General features: G+C 42.8%; 2 protein-coding genes across 3 annotated transcripts in view; both read right to left on the bottom strand.

Moving 5' to 3' along the window:
- The window catches only part of slc16a4 (solute carrier family 16 member 4), an 82577-nt gene extending 80194 nt beyond the window's left edge, over positions 1–2383 (bottom strand). The window contains exon 1 of the mRNA XM_021616945.2: positions 1920–2383. The gene's annotated coding sequence lies outside the window, so the exon portion shown is untranslated. The remainder of the gene's footprint in view (positions 1–1919) is intronic.
- Positions 2384–4069: 1686 nt separating this feature from the next.
- lamtor5 (late endosomal/lysosomal adaptor, MAPK and MTOR activator 5) lies at positions 4070–7893 on the bottom strand. 2 transcript variants are annotated; one of them, XM_036988918.1, is made up of 6 exons: positions 7870–7893; positions 7652–7718; positions 7516–7562; positions 7367–7428; positions 5708–5825; positions 4070–4984 (listed from the first exon to the last, which is right to left on the bottom strand). In XM_036988918.1, exons 3-6 carry the CDS (start codon positions 7548–7550, stop codon positions 4924–4926), a joined length of 276 nt encoding a protein of 91 aa, XP_036844813.1. In that variant the 5' UTR covers positions 7551–7562; positions 7652–7718; positions 7870–7893; the 3' UTR covers positions 4070–4923. The 2 variants fall into 2 exon arrangements, with proteins under 2 accessions (XP_036844813.1, XP_021472619.1); XM_021616944.2 differs by lacking the exon at positions 7870–7893 and having other exon boundaries at positions 7516–7692.
- Positions 7894–22642: the final 14749 nt, after the last annotated feature.

The raw sequence follows: 22642 nt of genomic DNA, 5'->3' as shown, positions 1-22642 counted from the left end.
TGCCCCTCACTCACCGGACATCAAACAACAGATCATCACTACCCACTAGCTGTTTGGATTTAGTTAGAGGAACACATATCCCACTGGGCACCCTACGTCATTTCAACGTGGATAATTGGGTAGTATTTGGTTGAGATGTTGATCAATGAGATTACAACCTACAGTACCAGTCAAAAGTTTGTCTTTATTTTTTTTTACTATTTTCTACATTGTAGAATAATAGTGAAGACATCAAAACTATGAAATAACACATATGGAATCATGGAGTAACCAAAAAAGTGTTAAACAAATCCAAATATATATTATATTTGAGATTCTTCAAAGTAGCCACCCTTTGCCTTAATGACAGCTGTGCACACTCTTGGCATTCTCTCAACCACCTTCACCTGGAATGCTTTTCAAAATGTGAACCATTTCATTGGATTTACAGTGAGTTCCAAAACTATTGGGGCAGTGAGACATTTATTTAAAATGTTTTGGTTCTGTAATCCAGCACTTTGGATTGGAAATGATACAATGACTGAGGTTAAAGTAGCAGACTGTCAGCTATAATTTGAGGGTATTTCCATCCATATTGGGTGAACCATTTAAAAATTGGGGCGGCAGGGTAGCCTAGTGGTTAGAGCGTTGGACTAGTAACCGGAAGGTTGCAAGTTCAAACCCCCGAGCTGACAAGGTACAAATCTGTCGTTCTGCCCCTGAACAGGCAGTTAACCCACTGTTCCTAGGCTGTCATTGAAAATAAGAATTTGTTCTTAACTGACTTGCCTAAAGATAAAATAAATTTTTAAAAATTACAGCACTTTTTGTACATAGTCCCATTTTAGGGGACCAAAAGTACTGGGACAAATTAACTTGTGTGTATTAAAGTAGTCAAAAGTTTAGTATTTGGTCCCATATTCTTAGCATGCAATGATTACATCAAGCTTGTGACTCTTACACACTTGATGGATGCACATGCTGTTTGTTTTGGTTGTGTTTCAGATTATTTTGTGCCTAATATAAATGAATGGTAAATAATGTCATTTTAGAGTCACTTTTATTGTAAATAAGAATATAATATGTTTCTTAACACTTTGACATTAATGTGGATCCTACCATGATTACGGATAGTCCTGAATGAACCATGAATAATGATGATGAGAAAGTTACAGACACACAAATATCATACCCCCCCCAAAAACTGCTAACCTCCCCTATTGTAAGGGTGAGAGGTTAGCATGTTTTGGCGGTATGATATTTGAGCTTCACAAGCTTGATGTTATCATTGTGTGCTAGGAATATGGGACCAAACACTAAACTTTTGACTACTTTCATACACATACAGCATAAGTGAATTTGTCCCAGTACTTTTGGTCCTCTAAAAGAGGGGAACTATGTACAAAAAGTGCTATAATTTCTAAACGGTTCACCCGAAATGAATGAATGAAAATAACCTGAAATTAAAGTTGACAGTATGCACTTTAAACCCATAGTCATTGTATCATTTTAAATCCAAAGTGCTGGAATACAGAGCCAGAACAAAAAAACAATGTCACTCTCCCAATACTTTTGGAGCTCACTGTAGGTTAAAAGTCGGGTAAAAAAAAAAAGACAAACATTTCCCAAATTCCTTTACATGAATTAATTTTTGCTAATTTTTGCTAATCCAATCAGTTTTTCACGTTGATTAAACGTGACCCCATTGTATTTTGAGTCGTTGAAAAGACGTGTAAACAACGTTGATGCAATCAATTTGTGCCCGGTGGGAAAACACTCAATTGTTGTGTATTTGTGAGTAAAAAAAAAATATATATTAAAACATATCACTAAAACCCTTTAAAAAATAAATACATAACTGCAAAAACACTTGTCTAGAACAATAACTATTGATTAATTATGACTGAAAACCAGTCTATTTAGTATACTTATATACATACCTTAATTTTCAATAAGATTCTGACCAATTTCCCTCTTGACTTTACATAGGAACTTCAGTAAATAACAACGGTGGTGTTCTGCGCTCGAGGAGATGGAGATTCCTACACTTGAGGTGCGCGATCCATCCTTTTGATAGTGCACTTGAAAGGAGGCAGGCCTACTTGGAGAAGTTTCCTTTGCATATAATTCTACAGAACAGGACCCGTTCACTTGATGGCACTGAGGGTGAAGTCGCCATAATAACTTTAGTTCAACGTTTGAATTCCGTCCTCTGAGTTGCGACTCAAACTCCACTACCTCAACAGTCAACAGCAAATTGGCGATGAAGTGAGAGAGGTCGCGTGAACCAAAGCCGCCCTCCACAGGGACTGACACGTGATTGAAACGTGGAGCTCTCTCTGAAAACCTCCCGACGTAGAAAAACAACGTCTGCTCTGCTGTCAAAACATCATGCTAAAAACTTGGCCAGTAGGTTCATGTAGAGCTAGGCTATTAGCTGAGAACCATTACAGAGTCGGAGATTGGGGTGAGTCTTTCTGCAGGTTGACACAGACAGCCAGCCAGCCAGCCCAGGCGGAATCGCTGACTGCAGTGTTCTCTCTGCAGCTAACGGGACATCCCATCCACTGCAGAGAAACATTAGCGCAAGATCTTATCTGTGTGACCTGAACTCAAATTGTGTAATAATGAGAGATGATATAATGGTATAAAACCATAACTTTTCTAGGTTTTGACACGAATACCTCCTACCACACCTAGGCCTATTATTTGCACAGAATTACCTCTGCAAGACGCGCTAAGAGAAATGCTGAACCATCTAAAAGGAGAAAATAAAAGACTTGACATGGAGAAGGTTAGAAGATTAATACATATTCCAGTTCAAGTTTATCTACCTGAAACGCCCTATAAATAAATACATTGAACTGAAAATGCATTCGCTGGAAGCGTGGGCACCTGTTGAGACATGTGAACTGTGAATATTCACAGACGTAAAACGCGTATAACATTTAAACGAGAGAGGTGAGGGAGAGAAAGAGAGCGAGCAGCTGAACAACACATAAATCACACTCATCCCTCATTTGAGGGAGCACTGATTGCTAAATTCCATATCTGTGAGTTAACTCATCACTAAAATAAATATTTTCGGAATATACATAGATCAAACTGGGGGGGGGGGGGGGGGGGGGGCTGTGATACATGTTACACACTTGAGTGAGCACTGTACAAATATAGGTTCATCGTCGTCATCATCATGTTTACCGTCAGCCAACAAATTAAGTCCCGGTGTCTGTCTCTGCCATGGTCATGAACACACGGATTGCAAATGAGTCCCAAATAGCACCCTATTCTCCATTTAATGCACTAATTACTTAACTATAGTTAATTGGGAATAGGATGCCTTGAAAAACAGCTTCTATCCCAAGGCCATCAGACTGTTAAACAGCCATCACTAGCCGGCTTCCACCCCGTTTCGCAACCCTGCTGCCCTATATACATAGACATGGAATCACTGGCCTCTTTAATAGTGGAACACAGGTCACTTTAATAGTGTTTACATACAGCTTTACTCATCTCATATATATACTGTATTCTATTCTACTGTATTTTAGTCTATGCCACTCCTACATCGCTCGATCTAACATTTATATATTTCTGAATTCCATTCTTTTACTTTCAGATTTGTTTGTATTGTTGTGAATTGTTAGATATTACTACACTGTTGGAGCTAGAAACACAAGCATTTCACTACACCTGCAATAACATCTGCTAAACGTGTATGTGACCAATAAAATGTGATCTGATTTTGATTATTGGTGACCTTCCGGCTGTAATGGAGACTGTGAGAGGTGACCCAGACTCAATGTTCAACTCCTGTAGGCTTGTAGGTCAAGTTTACTTACTCATCCCACAAGAGGGAAATGTGCCACACCACTCATTTGAAAACAGACAGCACTTAAGAGAGTGAACTGTGATGAGGACTCAATGTTCATCTAGTATCCTAACAAGTGGTAGGTTCATTTGGCATACTTCACAATTGCACTAAAAACTAGGATCTCGGTCCAGCCAGTACAGTGTGACATAACTAAGTCCCCCTGACGTGGCAGTACGCTTTTTACTACAGAACAGACACCATAACAAAAGTGAAAAATTGCATATTGATGTTACATTGCTTTTAATATGAATACAATATCTCTACAGGAATTTGAAATCAGACATGATTGCAGATTAAAAATGTCCCAAAAAGTAATTGCCAGGTCAACAAATATTGGTACAAAAACTGATCAGACCTATTAACTTAAACAAAACATAACTCAAATAGTATGGACTCGACTTTTAAATATGACTCTTGGCCAAACAGACAGTTAAATATGACTCTTGGCCAAACAGACAGTTAAATATGACTCTTGGCCAAACAGACAGTTTAATATGACTCTTGGCCAAACAGACAGTTTAATATGACTCTTGGCCAAACAGACAGTTTAATATGACTCTTGGCCAAACAGACAGTTTAATATGACTCTTGGCCAAACAGACAGTTTAATATGACTCTTGGCCAAACAGACAGTTAAATATGACTCTTGGCCAAACAGACAGTTAAATATGACTCTTGGCCAAACAGACGGACAGTTGAAGAAGAAGAAATGGAATCTTCTAACACCTGTATGTGACCTCCTAGATCCAGATAATGTATTCTGCCCTACCAAGCAAAACGGCAGTAACTGCTCATGTGGTCAAAAATGAGTTAATGTCATTTTTGCTACATTAGGTACATGCTTAATCATGTAGACAAGTATCCTGCCTCCATTGTATTGTGTGTTGGAGAAAATGGGGGTCATGTTAGCAGTAACTGCTAAACCAAGGTAAATAAAAGCCATTTTTCTCAGTTCCAAGCAGTTACTGCCTTTTTGCTTGGCAGGGCAGTATTGTGTGGGATTATTTAGCATTAGTGAACAAACAGCTTTTACAAACAGAAACAGACTCCTCCATCTTCACCGGGCGACTTCATGACGACATCTTATGAACAGCTACTGTGATGGTTCCATGTGCTCTCACTAGAATATTCCTGTGGAGGAAAACAGACAATATGGCCCGTGGCCAATCAATTGTATTTCAATCAAGACATCACTAAACTACAAAACTGATCCTTGATCAGCAGTAACTGACCAACTCTGGCTCTGCTCGACATGCCATTAAATACCATAGGCAGCATGTCATGGTGTAATTTGCATGTTGCCCACTGGGGATCCGTGTTTTATGCCAATGTCTTGCACATAGTTTCAAATTAGTTGTTTTGACTGCTCAGATATGCACAGTGCAATGTAAAGGTGAAGTTCAGGGAACTATATGAAGCTGTGCACATACCCATGATGTCCACAAGGTGGCAGCACAGTCAAAGAAAACCTAACTAGACAACAAGACACGCATGCACTTTGCAGATAAGCTCCCAGTCGAGTCCCAAATCCACCCCTAGTTCCTACCTATGCCCGCCATGTAGATGTGGAAAAACTTGCAAAGGTATCAGCAACATGATAATATGTCAGGCCTTTCCCTCTGATGGAAAGGCTGGGCAGACTTTGCATCATTTCCTATCCAATAGTTTACGATCCATACAAGTGGCAAAGAGGAAGGTGCTAGAAACTCTATTTGTAAATAGTAAATGGACCAGTTAAACTGGTTATATAACTAAGGTGAGTTCATTTTGAAATCTCTACCAACCCCGGGGCACCAAACGATACAAAAGGAACTCGCCCCTAATATTGACTCCTGATTGGATGTTGTTCCTCACCCTGAATCTGACTCCAGACACACTGTGGGGCTGTCTGTAGGGTCTTTGGTGAGAGAGGCTACCTGTCTGGCCAGTACAGACACCACTCCACCATGCTCATCAGACAGAGAGCCACGACCTGAAATGAGCACAAGACAAAGTAGACTCAGATTCAGTCATATGGAAGAACAGAGCAAAATGTAGGCTGATCTTGTGGTAAGTTCACTTGTATCAAAAGGGGGCCTGATACATTAGCTAGGCCCTGTATTCAATAGCATGTCTCAACCGATGGCGGGAACAACACAAAAACCTCAGATTATGTAAAAATAGGGTTTAAGCTTCAACGAATATGAACAATTTTGGGGGGGATTTGACATGTTTTTAGATAATTTACATTTAAGTTTTTTTTTTTTTTAAATGACATGTTTACAAAAAAAATAGTGTAAAAAAATGTATGAAATAGTTTAACCACCCTGTTTATAAACGTTTAAATTATATCAATCTCAACCGTTTCTCTTTTTCCATTGATAAAGACATGTCTCATGGTATGGGGGGGGGGGGGGGGGGGGTTACCCCATTGATAGACGCTAACTACCTTTAGTGCCTATGCTAGAAGGCGTCTGATTCCCCGGTGGCTTTTGTTAATCAACCTGACGCTCAGTCTAAACGTGAACACGCATCGCTTGCCGTGTGGTTTTTCAAAACATAAAAGGAACATATCTTTCATATCAGCGAGAAATAAATATTTTAAAACTAAATGTTCAACTACAACACACCTTTATAGGGCTATTGTTCCCACACGGCCATATCTCCATGTTACGGCATATGCCTACGGAAGACCGACAGAAGAGAGGCGACCGACCACCTGTGCTAATGAGCTATAGCATGCACCTGACACGCGTGTGTGTGTGTAACGGAAGAATGCCACCAGAAACGTGTTGGAATAGAAAAATACAGTCGGCTGCAACTGTGATAAACCCGGTTAAAACAGTAAGTGTGTATTTTGCATTTGTGAAATTATTTCTGACGTGATATTGTTTTGGCTGCCAGAGCCAGTCTAGCTCTGAAAAGAACATAGGATCCAAGGTAGACGTCACGAGATGACGTTGCAACAAGTAACTATTGAGATGAATGAGATGCAGGACTTGGTTCACAGCGTGGTTGTCAGGTCACCAACATAGAGAAGTTGTGTTGTGGAAATTACCACACGGTGCTGTTTACCTTCTGCATCTATTTCATGTCGCTGAGTCTACCTTTAAGGAGTAATGTTTTGCTCGCCTACACATCTTTAGGAGTACATTATTGGGCTATGGTGGGGTATGCCAAATAGGTCTACTTTGTACACGGTGCTCTCTTGAATGTTTTGTTATTCGGGTACAAAATGTCACTTTTTATTAGCAATTATACAATGGTAAAATATGTATGGAAGGTTTCGTTCCATACAAAGAGGGGTGCTGTCAAAAAGTGATTGAATTCAAATGGATTTACCCCCTACCAAAGAACAAGCTCGGGCTATAGCTACTATTAATTTTACTTATTGCATTATCTAATATTTGTAACGTTAGCTACTGCCATTTCAAGGGGATATTTTCACACTTTTCAAACACCGCCAGTCAAATGTTTGCCTGCTGAATAATAAGATAAATAATGAAAATAACAAGAAATTGTTATTTTACTTACAGCCTAGAATATGTCCCTGTTGGTCGGTGCAGAGAACTCCGATAATGGCTGGATTTTTCATGCTATCAAAACGACATGGATACACGTTTCAGGAATGTTTACACAAAATGTAACGGTTTTGTACGAGTCTCGATCAGATAATCACTTACGTATCATCAAGATGTAGCTCGAGGGTCGACTCCATGATAACAAAAGCCTAAATCGAGTTAACTGCAGTTAATACATTTGATATTTTGCAAGAAATTGTTTGTGATTGTCTGCTTCCTGACTTTTTCTCGAACTCACGTGATACGCATTCCTACGGAAACGCGTGAAGGCAAAATTACACCAAACGCGATTCCGTCTGGTTTTTCTGTAATGGGAAAGGAGGGGTAGAAATAACACAATGTTATAACATTTAAACAGACATCGGTGGTAAAGCAACGTAAGAACAGTTGTTTTTTTCCCCCCAAAAGCAATAGATGTACAATGTACTATATTTTTGGTAAGTGGCTATCCTTTACCAAATAGGCCAGGGAGCTTCAAGCTTTTCTTGCTTAGACACCACAACCCAGGCAAACTGGTGACCCCAGGGACCTGCCTCATTTTAGCAAGAAAAATGTTGATCACGTCTTGTCTTATTATCAGGTGAATGGTGGTGTCAAGGAAAAGTAGACATAATGAACATTTAAAAAAAGTAATAGATTTGGTAGTCTCCACATTTATAATTGGAAGAGTGTAAACGTGTAAAGTGTAAACTCTAACATAGCCTATTCCTGGAAAGGTAACTCCAAACGCATTTTTGCAAATAGCAGCTGTTTATCTGGTTAAACAAAGGTTAGCCATGTGTTGGCAAAAATGTATGTCCCAAGACAAGAAAGCTGACCAGTAGCATTTTTCCCCCTCTACTGGTAGGCCAGTGAGCCCTCTACTGGTAGGCCAGTGAGCCCTCTACTGGTAGGCCAGTGAGCCCTCTACTGGTAGGCCAGTGAGCCCTCTACTGGTAGGCCAGTGAGCCCTCTACTGGTAGGCCAGTGAGCCCTCTACTGGTAGGCCAGTGAGCCCTCTACTGGTAGGCCAGTGAGCCCTCTACTGGTAGGCCAGTGAGCCCTCTACTGGTAGGCCAGTGAGTCCTCTACTGGTAGGCCAGTGAGTCCTCTACTGGTAGGCCAGTGAGTCCTCTACTGGTAGGCCAGTGAGTCCTCTACTGGTAGGCCAGTGAGTCCTCTACTGGTAGGCCAGTGAGTCCTCTACTGGTAGGCCAGTGAGTCCTCTACTGGTAGGCCAGTGAGCCCTCTACTGGTAGGCCAGTGAGTCCTCTACTGGTAGGGCAGTGAGCCCTCTACTGGTAGGGCAGTGAGCCCTCTACTGGTAGGGCAGTGAGCCCTCTACTGGTAGGCCAGTGAGTCCTCTACTGGTAGGCCAGTGAGTCCTCTACTGGTAGGCCAGTGAGCCCTCTACTGGTAGGCCAGTGAGTCCTCTACTGGTAGGGCAGTGAGTCCTCTACTGGTAGGGCAGTGAGTCCTCTACTGGTAGGGCAGTGAGCCCTCTACTGGTAGGCCAGTGAGTCCTCTACTGGTAGGCCAGTGAGCCCTTTACTGGTAGGCCAGTGAGCCCTCTACTGGTAGGCCAGTGAGCCCTCTACTGGTAGGCCAGTGAGCCCTCTACTGGTAGGCCAGTGAGCCCTCTACTGGTAGGCCAGTGAGTCCTCTACTGGTAGGCCAGTGAGTCCTCTACTGGTTGGGCAGTGAGTCCTCTACTGGTAGGCCAGTGAGCCCTCTACTGGTAGGCCAGTGAGTCCTCTACTGGTAGGCCAGTGAGTCCTCTACTGGTTGGGCAGTGAGTCCTCTACTGGTAGGCCAGTGAGCCCTCTACTGGTAGGCCAGTGAGTCCTCTACTGGTAGGCCAGTGAGTGTAATTAGCTACAATGAGTGAAATAGTTTAGAATATCTTCTTGAAACTATATTCTGTCATCTTTTTTTCTACTGTAAGTACGTCATTCAAAATGCATTTATTCTGCTATCGATATTCATAAAAACATTGAAATAAAATACAAACATTTCCCATTTAAAATAAATAAATACAAATAGCTGACCTCCCCATAGAGTACCGCAGACCTAAGGTTGAATACCCCCGAACTAGGCCTTAAGTGAGTGATAAATAAACAAAATAGGCATCCCAGAGTGATTCACCTGGTGAAAACGATTCCAAACTAATATTTGACCCTTTTCTATAAATGGCTTACTGTGTATGTCCCGACCTGAATCACAGCCTGGCTGCCACTGTGCATTTAGCTACAGTAAGCAAAAGGAGAAGAGCACTCTGGGATTGCAGTGCCATCAACCACCCTGACGGATTGACTGTAGCCTACATAACAGATTTAATTTACACTACATTTTACCGTTATTTAAGCTGGGAGTCAGCATTGAGACCAGGGTCTCTTTCACAAGGGAGTCCTGCGTATACAATTTCAAAAATAAAATACAATATAAAACCAGTAAAATACAGCACAACATAAATATTAAAGAAAAACAATTTTCAGTCCTCAATAAGAAAGTTCCCAATCAATATTTTAAATTGCCCGAGCGGCACCAGAACATCCAATTGTAATGTATTTTGTAGTTGGTTCGAGCAATGAGGTTTGGAAACCCGAGGAACCTCGAGAGTTAACCAACCTTGTGAACGGGTTTGTCACCTCATGTTTTTCATATTTTAACAACGAAGCTAAGTAAGTTGGAAGCTTGGGTAGTAGACCTTTGTAAACCAAAAAGGGAATAGTGAAGTCTACGGGACTTTAATGAGGACCAGCCAACCTTTTGATACAGGATGCAGTGGTGAGTACAAAACAAGTCACCTGTGATAAAGCAAAGCACGATATGGTAGACAGCATCCAAAGGGTTAAGAGTAGTTGCTGCTGCAATCTGGTAAATGGTGACACCATAGTCAAGAACTGGCAGGACTGTACAATCTGCTTCCTACTATTTAGGGAGAGGTAAGATGTGTATATATATTTATTTATTTATTTTAAATCTTCGTTTTTTTAACCTCATCTGTATGTTTTTTTTTTTTTTACCATTCAATCCTTCTCAATCCAAATGTCCAGATATTTATAGGCGGGAAACCAATCGATCGGCCAATCATTTTTCGTGAGAATTAGAGAACAACATGTATTCAGTGCAAGTTTTAAACCAATCAGGGCTTTATGTTAGGCAACAAAGTTAGATTGCATCTCTAACATAGCCTGTCACATCCCTGTTAGTAAGCATTTCTCCTTTGCCAAGATAATCCATCCACCTGACAGGTGTGGCCTATTAAGAAGCTGATTAAACAGCATGATCATTACACAAGTGCACCTTGTGCTGGGGACAATAAAAGGCCACTCTAAAATGTGCAGTTTTGTCACACAACACAGTGCCGCAGAGTTCTCAAGTTTTGGAGGAGCATGCAATTGGCATGTTGACTGCAGGAATGTCCACCGGATCTGTTGCCAGAGAATTTAATGTTAATTTCTCTACCATAAGCCGCCTCCAACGTCGTTTTAGAGAAGTTGTCAGGACGTCTAACCGGCCTCACAACCGCAGACAACGTGTGTGGCGTCTTGTTGGCGAGCGATTTGGTGATATCAACGTTGTGAGCAGAGTGCCCCATGGTGGCGGTGGGGTTATGGTATGGGCAGGCATAATCTACAGACAACAAACACAATTGCATTTTATCGATGGCAATTTGAATGCACAGAGATACCGTGTCGAGATCCTGAGGCCCATTGTCGTGCCATTCATCTTCCTCCATCACCACGTTTCAGCATGATAACGCACGGCCCCATGTCGCAAGGATCTGTACACAATTCCTGGAAGCTGAAAATGTCCCAGTTCTTCCATGGCCTGCATACTCAGACATGTCACCCATTGAGCATGTTTGGGATGCTCTGGATCGACTTGTACGACAGTGTGTTCCAATTCACAACAATGTCCAGCAACTTCACACAGCCATTGAAGAGGAGTGGAACAGCATTCCAAATGCCACAACCAACAGCCTGATCATGAGAAGGAGATGTGTCATGCTACATGAGGCAAATGTTGGTCACACCAGATACTGACTGGTTGTCTGATCCACGCCTATGCCTCTAACGAGGACGTGACTTAAAACGAGTCATTGAGGGTTACCTGTTGCGGGCCAGGACTGAAATCCCATCACTTGTTTAGTGCATTTGCAACATTATAAAGTCTCCTCTCAGCATCTCAACTTTAACAAATCAATCTGTTAACATGAAAGAAGTGTTTTGACATATATGAAACGGACAAAGAGTATACCAAACATTTGCTTCTGAGTGGCACAGCGGTCTAAGGCACTGCATCTCAGTGCAAGAGGTGTCACTACAGTCCCTGGTTTGATTCCAGGCTGTATCACATCCATCCGTGATTGGGAGTCCCAATTGGCCCAGCGTCGTCCAGGTTTGGCCAGGGTAGGCCATCATTGTAAATAAGAATTTGTTCTTAACTGACTTTCCTTGTTAAATAAAGGTGATTTTTTTTTTTTTTTTTTTAATTAGGAACATCTTCCTAATATTGACTTTTTAATGTTTTGTGTACTCAGTGTATGCTTTACTGTATAAACAATTAACCTGGTGTATGCTACAGTCTTCTTCTAACACAATCATCACCATATTTCTCATTTTACAAACATTTCTTATTAAGCCCATCTCGCATCTGACAGTGATGTCTTGACTCGCAACAGGTGATGGACAGGCTGTTCGGTATATCCTCTATGATAGGATCATGTCTGAGCCACCACCAATCTGTGTCCTTATCACGGTGCTATAAAAACATCTACTCTATTCAGCTCAACAGAAGTGTCTGTCAAATATTTGAAAAGGGGTGTTGATTGTTATCTAGACAAGCTAACTTCCTGCTGTGGCCACGGCAACAATGTCTTGATCTCTCTCTCTTTGTGTTGTTAAGAATGCTCTTTTTTTTTTTTTACCTTTTATTTAACTAGGCAAGTCAGTTAAGAACAAATTCGGGGATTTGAACTTGCAACCTTCCGGTTACTAGTCCAACACTCTAACCACTAGGCTACCCTGCCATTCAGGATTTACTTTGAATCTCCCTCAGATAATGTGCTCTATAAAACCATGGAAATAGAATGTCATTTATGAAGGCAATATTCATGTAGGCCCTACTTCGCACATTGATTCATGCATTAATGAGAAGCCTACAACATGTACTAATGCAAGGTTTAAAATAAATATCAAATCATATCATTCTTCCTATTTAGAAGGTGTAATTTTATTGAGATTAACCATAAATAGTATACACATTTCTCCCCATCCATTTGATGTATATCTTGAATAAGCTATGATAATGTCTTCCTTTCCGGTGTCCAGTGAGATAACTACTACACATGAACCCCTAGAAGCTTCATTTAATTCATACATTCATCACCAATTCTTTGTTCATGCGTACATGTCCATTGGCAGGTTGGGTCTTTATCAGTTTCTTAGAGATCGGCCATAATGTCACGTAGACAAGTTCTAAGAAAACGGACCGTTAACCCAAGTTGAACCAGATTCTTTTCATCAACTGTCTCGCAGGGATACGGAGTGATGATTGGCAGCAGGAATGAATGGCGATTTGAAAGAAGTGCCACAAAAAGAAATAGACTTTGACCTCCAGCAGAATGTCAGCATGTCGCACACTCTCCCAAGAAACCATAGGATGAGTCACTGGGCTTCAGTCGGGACTAGGGTTGCAACATTTTGGGGAATATTCAGAGGTGGAAACTTTCTGTGGGAATTAACGGGAATATATGCAAATTAATATTAATACAATTTAAATGTAGATGTTTTTTTACATTGGATATATTTACCGTATCATATGGAGACAGAAATATAAACCTTTAACCTTATCATAAGTAGAAATAAATGCAAATGATTAAATCCTTCCAATATATTTTTTTTTTTTTACAATTTAGTTACGAATTGACTCTTCACATGAGATGATTTCACTGAACAACAAAAGAAAGGGGATATTGAATGATCCCCAATGATCCATCGCATCTCCTAAAAATGTTTTCAACAAACATCTGTAAAATGATAGTCTAGTAACTAAAGCTTTGGTTGACTTCCTCTCAGGCTTCCATATCTTCTCCCTGGACCTCCTCAATGTCCACATCTGGAACATCAGACTCTGAGGCCTCATCTTCACTGTCACTTTCCAACCTTGTTGAGGATGGCTCGTTGTCAGGCTCAAAAAGCCTCAAATTTGCCCAGATGGCCACCAATGTTTCAACCCTTGTATTGGTCAGCCTGTTGCGTGCTTTGGTGTGTGTGTGTGTGTGTGTGTGTGTGTGTGCTCCCAAACAAGGACCAGTTGCACCCTGAGGAAGCTAATGTTGGTGGGATTTGGAGGATGATGGAGGCAACAGCTTCAGATCCACAAAGTCCCTTCCACCAGGTGGCTGATGAGATATGTTGGCATGACTGCCATATTGCATCTCCATCCCAAAGCCCTTGCTTGGAAGTGTACTTCGCCAGACTGCCAAGAACCTTGTCCTCATCCAGGCCGAGGTGGCGAGACACAGTAGTGATGACACCATAGGCCTTGTTGATCTCTGCACCAGACAGGATGCTCTTGCCAGCATACTTGGGGTCCAACATGTATGCTGCGGTGTGTATGGGCTTTTTTTTATTTGACCTTTTTTTAACTAGGCTAGTCAGTTAAGAACAAATTCTATTTACAATGACGGTCTAGGAACAGTGGGTTAACTGCCTTGTTCAGGGGCAGAACAACAGATTTTGACTTTGTCAGCTAGGGGATTCGATCTTGCAACCTTTCGGTTACTAGTCCAACAGGCATAAGTCTTCAGCTTGGATCAACAGTGAAGTGGGCAGGGCAGTACGTATTTCTTCTCTTACATCTGCAAGTAGAGTCTGAACATCAGACAGGATGGCATTGTCTCCCTCAATCCGTGCAATGGCTACTGCTATAGGTTTCAGGAGTTTCAGGCTGCTTACCACTCTCTCCCAAAATACATCATCCAGGAGGATCCTCTTGATGGGGCTGTCCATATCAGCAGACTATGATAAGGCCATTTCTTGGAGAGACTCCTTCCCCTCCAGGAGACTGTCAAACATGATGACGACACCACCCCAACGGGTGTTGCTGGGCAGCTTCAATGTGGTGCTCTTTTTCTTCTCACTTTGCTTGGTGAGGCAGATTGCTGCTATAACTTGATGACCCTTCACATACCTAACCATTTCCTTGGCTCTCTTGTAGATTGTATCTATTGTTTTCAGTGTCATGGTGTCCTTGAGGAGCAGATTCAATGCATGAGCAGCACAGCCAATGGGTGTGATGTGAGGGTAGGACTCCACTTTAGACCAAGCAGCCTTCATGTTTGCAGCATCGTCTGTCACCAGTGCAAATACCCTCTGTGGTCCAAGGTCATTTATGACTTCCTTCAGCTCATCTGCAATGTAGAGACCAGTGTGTCTGTTGTCCCTTGTGTCTGTGCTCTTGTAGAATACTGGTTGAGTGGTGGAGATGATGTAGTTAATTATTCCTTGCCCACAAACATTCTACCACCCATCAGAGATGATTGCAATACAGTCTACTTTCTCTATGATTTGCTTGACCTTCACTTGAACTCTGAACTCTGCATCCAGCAAATGAGTAGATAAAGCATGTCTGGTTGGAGGGGTGTATGCTGGGCGAAGAACATTCAGAAATCTCTTCCTATACACATTGCCTGTGAGCATCAGAGGGGAATCAGTTGCATACACAGCTCAAGCAAGACATTCATCAGCATTTATCTGACTACGTTCCTCCATTGAGTCAAAAGGACATATGATTCCAGTAGGACCATGAGCTGTTGCTATCGATAAGATGTCTGATCCATCATTTTTACCTCGAATAGAAGTAGAGGGACATTTGTCAGATGTTGCTTGTTGAGCGCTGAGGGAACTTTATGCACTTGGCCAGATGATTCTGCATCTTTGTTGCATTCTTCACATACAGTATATATATATTTGTACTTTTACCCCTTATTCTCCCCATTTGTCGTGGTATCCAATTGCTTGGCATCCGACTATAATGCGTTACAGAGGGTAATGCGTATTGCCCAGTACATCACTGGGGCCAAGCTCCCTGCCATCCAGGATCTATTTACCAGGCAGTGTCAGAGGAAGGCCCAAAAAATTGTCAGACTCCAGTCACCCAAGTTATAGACTGTTCTCTCTGAGACAGTCTTGTCTCAACACTGCAACTCCCTTACGGACTCGGGAGAGGAGAAGGTCGAGAGCCGTGCGTCCTCCGAAACACAACCCACTGCTTCTTGACACAACGCCCGCTTAACCCAGAAACCAGCCACACCAACGTGTCGGAGGAAACCCCGTACACCTGGTGACTGTGTCAGCGTGCATGCACCTGGCCCGCAAAACAGGAGTCGCTAGTGCGCGATGGGACAAGGACATCCCTGCTGGCCAAACCCTCACCTAACCCAGACGACGCTGGGCCAATTGTGCACTGCCCCATGGGTCTCCCGGTCACGGCTGGCTGCGACAGAGCCTGGACTCAAACCAGGATCTCTAGTGGCACAGCTAGCAACTGTGATGCAGTGCCTTAGACCACTGTGCCACTCTGGAGGCCAACCGTCAATGTTAATGGTGGCCTGTTCGGCCCTCCTTTCCCTGTAGTCCACGACCAGCTCCTTTATCTTGCTTACATCAATGGAGAGGTTGTTGTCCTGGCACCACACTGACAGGTCTCTGACCTCCTCCCTATAGGCTGTCTCATCGTTGTTGATGACCAGGCCTACCACTGTTCTGCAAACCTAATGAGGGTGTTGGAGTCAAGCTTGGCCACACAGTCATGGGTGAACAGGGAGTACAGGAGAAGACTAAGGACGCACCCCTGAGGGGCCCCCATGTTGAGGATCAGAATGGCAGATGTGTTGATACCTACCCTTACCACCTGGGAGCGGCCCGTCAGGAAGTCCAGGATCCAGTTGCAGAGGGAGGTGTTTAGTCCCAGGGTCCTTTGTGAGCACTATGTTGTTGAACGCTGAGCTGTCGTCAATGAACAGCATTCTCACATAGGTGTTCCTTTTGTCCAGGTGGGATAGGGCAGTGAGATTGTGTCAATTGTGGATCTGTTGGTGCAGTATGCGAATTGGAGTGGATCTAGGATTAACTGGATGATGGTATTGATGTGAGCCATGACCAGCCTTTCAAAGCACTTCATGGCTACAGACGTGAGTGCTACGGGTGGTAGTCATTTAGGCAAGTTACCTTCACATTCTTGGGGACAGGTACTATGGTGTTCTGCTTGAAACATGTGGGTATCACAGACTCGATCAGGGAGAGGTTGAAAATGTCAGTTGATCACACTCTTCCCTGGGCGGTCCAATTCTCCACTTCACGACTGGTTGTGAGAGTAGAACCGATCCGGACCTGTATTGTCCGATCTAGTTACATACAAGAGTCTGTCTGTGACTATACATTCCATTCCTTGATATGTGTTTGAGTTGAGAGATAGATCCTGGTTCTTTTCCTGGTTTAGCTATGGGGACTGCTAGAGCGTGTTTCCAGGGCTTTGGGTAATAATACTGTTTCTCATAATCATTTAAAAAAAAAAAAAAATTATTGAGAATTATTTGTATGCAATTGTCTGATAGGTCTCGGGAAACATTTCATAGCATATTGTGTCAGCCAGCTGCTTTTACTCGCCTTCGTTATCTCAGCCAAAGAGCATTCTGCATCCAAAAGGATTGGTGTTTTAACTCTGAGATCCTCCTCTGGTGTGTAGTTCAGTTCGTCTCCAGCATGGTCTCCCTGCTTCTTAGCTTAGTTCTGGGCTTAGGGATGCAGTGCTGTGGATACCTGCAAAGGCCTCCACTAACATGTCTGATTGCTCCTCATCTGTGCATTGCAGTCTTTTCGTCAGATTTTAGTGCCCGGGATGGCCCGTCTTCTATTGATGCCATTCATTTTCTTGATCATTCCCAACCTGTCCCTTTATGTTTGTCTCCTGGCCATTGACGTCACAGAACTTTCTCCATTAAGTGTGATGTCACAGTACTTTCTCCAATAAGTGTGATGTCACAGTACCTTCTCCAATAAGTGTGATGTCACAGTACCTTCTCCAATAAGTGTGATGTCACAGTGCTTTCTCCATTAAGTGTGATGTCACAGTGCTTTCTCCAATAAGTGTGATGTCACAGTACCTTCTCCAATAAGTGTGATGTCACTGTACTTTCTCCAATAAGTGTGATATCACAGTACTTTCTCCAATAAGTGTGATGTCACAGTGCCTTCTCCAATAAGTGTGATGTCACAGTACCTTCTCCAATAAGTGTGATGTCACAGTACTTTCTCCAATAAGTGTGATGTCACAGTACCTTCTCCAATCAGTGTGATGTCACAGTACTTTCTCCAATCAGTGTGATGTCACAGTACTTTCTCCAATAAGTGTGATGTCACAGTACTTTCTCCAATAAGTGTGATGTCACAGTACTTTCTCCAATAAGTGTGATGTCACAGTACCTTCTCCAATAAGTGTGATGTCACAGTACTTTCTCCAATAAGTGTGATGTCACAGTACTTTCTCCAATAAGTGTGATGTCACAGTACTTTCTCCAATAACTGTGATGTCACAGTACTTTCTCCAATAAGTGTGATGTCACAGTACTTTCTCCAATAAGTGTGATGTCACAGTACCTTCTCCAATAAGTGTGATGTCACAGTACCTTCTCCAATAAGTGTGATGTCACAGTACTTTCTCCAATAAGTCTGTTTGACCATTTGATTATTCTTGCTATTACTCTTTTTTCCTTGATGCTCAATCAGCTCTGTGAACCTATTTGAGTTATTTTAAGGCTTTAAAGGCTTGACAACTGTATGGCACTCACTTGACCACCGGGGGACAGCCTTGCCCTTTCTGAATGATTTAGAGTTTGGTATGGATTCTTCAGCCGCTCTCATTAAACTGTCTACTAGAGTTATTTTGGCTGGAGCAAGAAGTCTGGGTAGCCAGGCAAGAGGCTTAGTGCAGCGAGGCTATGTAGGTTTTATGTCTGTAATTGGAGCTGTAACAGGATTGCCGCTCCAGGTTTCACTGGGCATATACTGGCATCAGCTAAGGTGAACTGGGAGCAGAATGAGGGTCTGATTTATGGGGATGGGCCAGAGAAGGGTCTCCTAGTCTTTCTGGGGGGGGGGGGGGGGGGGGGTTACAGTGGGGCAGAGTAGGGAGTTCTTTGGGGGTGTTCTTGGGGACTTCAGAGTTTAAGAGAGACACTGGGCGGGTCTGGTGGACAAGGTTACAGCTAAGTTGTCTAAATGGTTGTTGCCACTGATGTCTTTTAGTTAAAGCTGCAATATGTGACTTTTTTTGGGGCGACCCGACCAAATTCACATAGAAATGTAAGTTATAGATCCGTCCTTCTCAATGAAATCAAGTCTAAGAAGTGGTATATCTGTTCTATGTGCGCTAATCCTATGCTTCCCGTTTTTAAGTTTCAGTTTTGCATATTTTCATTTTGGGTTTTGTACACCAGCTTCAAACACCTGACAACACAATATTTTGGGTTCTGGAAAATATATTTCACAGCGGTTTAGATGGTACAAGGATTCTCTACACAATGACTGCTTGTTTTGCCACATAAATTGACATTAGACAAACTGTTAGAATGTTAGCAACCAGGAAATGGTTGATCGATTCCTGCATATTGGACCTTGTAAAGGTCCTTGTCACTAACAACTTGGTTGCTTCAATGCTCAGGCACTGGCTGATGGTGTTGGATTGCCCACAGAGTCTCATCAAGCAACTGCAGAGGTTACTGGTGGATCGATTTTGGTCAACACTGGACAATCGGGGGCCTCCCGGGTGGCGCAGTGGTTAAGGGCGCTGTACTGCAGCTGTGCCATCAGAGTCCCTGGGTTCGCGCCCAGGCTCTGTCGTAACCGGCCGCGACCGGGAGGTCCGTGGGGCGACGCACAATTAGGTAAGTATATGCCCATTGGGTCCAAAGTGACAGCTTTCCATCTATAAGCTGCACAGAGACTTCTGTACCAGAAGGGGGTGTGCTGAAGAGACTGTTGGTCTGAAGAGACTCTTGGTGTGTTCTGAGGAGAGCAAATCAAAATCAAATCAAATTGTATTTGTCACATGCGCCAAATACAACAGGTGTAGATCTTACCGTGAAATGTTTACTTACAAGCCCTTAACCAACAATGCAGGGGACCTTGGATATGACGGGCACTTGTTCCTGATGGATCTGGAGCAGGACCATATGTCAGCTATAACTTCGTTCTACTTCGCTGGGCACAGAGACGTTTCACAGCTAGAAGCATTGATAATGGAGGAACCATTGCTGCTGCAGGGGAGAACCAGCAGGGTGAGGTAATTATTGTGACGTACAAGACCCCGGAGCTAGGGACCTTTTGCACAGCCAGCAAAAATACTCTGTACGTGGGTGGTTCAGAAATACCATCTGCATGTGCTGAGGGGTGACTGTGGCTCATAAATACCATCTGCATGTGCTGAGGGGTGACTGTGGTTCAGAAATACCATCTGCATGTGCTGAGCAGTGACTGTGGCTCAGAAATACCATCTGCATGTGCTGAGGGGTGACTGTGGCTCAGAAATACCATCTGCATGTGCTGAGGGGTGACTGTGGTTCAGAAATACCATCTGCATGTGCTGAGGGGTGACTGTGGCTCAGAAATACCATCTGCATGTGCTGAGCAGTGACTGTGGCTCAGAAATACCATCTGCATGTGCTGAGGGGTGACTGTGGCTCAGAAATACCATCCGCATGTGCTGAGGGGTGACTGTGGTTCAGAAATACCATCTGCATGTGCTGAGGGGTGACTGTGGCTCAGAAATACCATCTGCATGTGCTGAGGGGTGACTGTGGCTCAGAAATACCATCTGCATAGGCTGAAGGCAATGGGGTGGCTGTGAATTTATTTTATTTATTTTATTTTATCTTTATTTAACTAGGCAAGTCGGTTAAGAACAAATTCTTATTTTCAATGACGGCCTGGGAACAGTGGGTTTAACTGACAGATTTTTACCTTGCCAGCTCAGGGATTCAACCTTGCAACCTTTCGCTCTAACCACTAGGCTACGCTACCGCCCCAATGTGGCTTAGAAATACCATCTTCACGGGCTGAGGGCAACGGGGTGGCTGGCGGAGATTGGGACCGGGCTCTTCTCTGAGAGGATATTGGCGCTCCCTGTATAAGCCTCCCACAGAGAAGCGTATTGCTGATCTACAGGAGAGGACTATTCACAGGCCTATCGCTTCGAACAGATACACGTTGCACCTTGATCCATCAGTGGGTCTGTTCTGTGGAGAGGAGGAGACAATGCAAGGTTTTTTTCTTGTTCCAGGCTGGTGGGGTTGTTTTCTGTCCGGGGTGGGCCGAGGGTTGGGGGTGACTGGACTTAAATGTTAGAGGTCCTACAGTAGGTAGAGCGTAGCCAACAAGGCAAAGGGACTGCCTAGTAAATTACTTGTTGGGGCAGGCAAAAATGGCAGTGTGGAAGACCAGGAAACATGAGGTTCAGGGGGCGGGGTGTACGGAACCCAGAGCTGGGCTGCTGGGGCTGGTGCAGGCTCGCTCACACTGGAGCATGTATTTGGGAGCTGGGAGCTGGTGAACTGTTAGGGGGACTTTTTAGGGGTGTGGGGCGTCAGGTGGGTTCTATGTACAGTGGACGAGGAGGGGTGCTTGGTTCTAACTTTCTAGGTGCGTTAAAATTAAGTAAAGTTTATGCTTTTAATTAGATGTTAAGTCCCCTATACGGGGGACTATTGGGTGGTTCTGGATCAGTTCCGAGTGACATTTTGGTGTACAAAGCTCTCTGTGAACATCGTAGAGTCCCGGGCCTTATAGTGTCAGAAAGACCCATCTGTCAGCTCTCTGTTTCCACTCTCTCAGTAGAGCTGACTTGAAGTGTCATGTTTCAGACTCCACATTTGCATAGGGGTGATGTGTCACATTTTCTGGCCTATCCAGACAAAGAATCAATTTGCTCTCCCGCAGACTAGCCCAGCCTGCGGCATATTAAAGGGGACAGTTTAGCGAATTCAGCAATCTTGTGATATTCTCAGGTCGGATTTAGAGCTCTCAACATGAAAAAATACTAAATAATTTCATAGAATTTAAACAAGACCACTTTCTCCTTGTCACAGAAGGACAAAATCACTTTCTGCTTAAATTTTTAGGTTTAGGGTTATGGTTAGGGTTAGGGTTAGGGTTAGGGTTATGGTTAGGGGTTAGGGTTAGGTTTAGGGTTATGGTTAGGGGTTAGGGTTAGGTTTAGGGTTATGGTTAGGGGTTAGGTTTAGGGTTATGGTTAGGGGTTAGGGTTAGGGTTAGGGTTATGGTTAGGGGTTAGGGTTAGGTTTAGGGTTATGGTTAGGGGTTAGGGTTAGGTTTAGGGTTAGGGTTAGGGCAAACATTTGAATGGCGTCAGTGCCGCTCAGTGGACATTGAGGAGAAATGTCTCTTTTATCAGTAATATGAAATAGGGCCAATATTGTACTGTCACTAATTATGATCATATTTATTTTACAGTTATAAGAAATGTGAAATCTTATCGTAAGTAATTTATAATTTGATTGTAACTATATTTAGAAAGCAGTTCAGTCATTTCAAGCCCCATTGCCCCACTTTTTCATAATATGAAAAAAATCTACAAAAAGTCTACTTGAGCTTGTGTCCTTAAAAGTGAGTAAGCCTCTGCAATTATAACCGTTTCTTACGAGAAAGGTTAGTTCCAGACCTGTCTAGAACTATGCAGCATTACTAGTTATTGTTTATTGTCATCTCATGAAAAATAATTACTTTTGGGTATGTCTATTTAGGCAGAAAGTTGGTAACAATTGGGCCAATAAAGTATGTACAAAAAAATATATCTCTCTCTCTTTTTTTTTTTAGGGGGTAGATCAGCTTTACTACTGCGAGTAGAATGTAGCTTCCATCAATGTAATTGTCTGCATCATTTCCAATCCCCCATATGTTTTTTGCGTAAATATACAGTATATATTTACATACATACATACAAACAAATACACATACATATATTCCTATATATTTTCCTTTATTATTTCCAGCAAACCCTACCACCCCTCTCCTAATTGGAGAAAACAAATAAACAACAACACTTAGGCTTCTACTTCCAGCTAATACATACTATACTCAGCAAAAAAAGAAACATTCCTTTTCAGGACCCTGTCTTTCAATTCGTAAAAATGTAATTAATTAATAAATTTAATTTATTTAAATTT

This window comes from Oncorhynchus mykiss, chromosome 9 (assembly GCF_013265735.2).
Source record: "Oncorhynchus mykiss isolate Arlee chromosome 9, USDA_OmykA_1.1, whole genome shotgun sequence".
Classification (NCBI taxonomy): domain Eukaryota; kingdom Metazoa; phylum Chordata; class Actinopteri; order Salmoniformes; family Salmonidae; genus Oncorhynchus; species Oncorhynchus mykiss.
Note: the sequence above shows the minus strand (reverse complement) of the source record. Positions and strands in the feature narration are given on the sequence as shown.

Excerpts from the sequence above, each read along its gene's own strand:
- lamtor5 (XM_036988918.1), bottom strand. The coding sequence starts at position 7,550 with ATGGAGTCGACCCTCGAGCTACATCTTGATGATAC. Across the intron at positions 7,429-7,515 it reads GAGCTACATCTTGATGATAC|CATGAAAAATCCAGCCATTA; the intron begins GTAAGTGATTAT and ends TCGTTTTGATAG. Across the intron at positions 4,985-5,707 it reads TGTCTGGAGTCAGATTCAGG|GAATATTCTAGTGAGAGCAC; the intron begins GTGAGGAACAAC and ends TTTCCTCCACAG.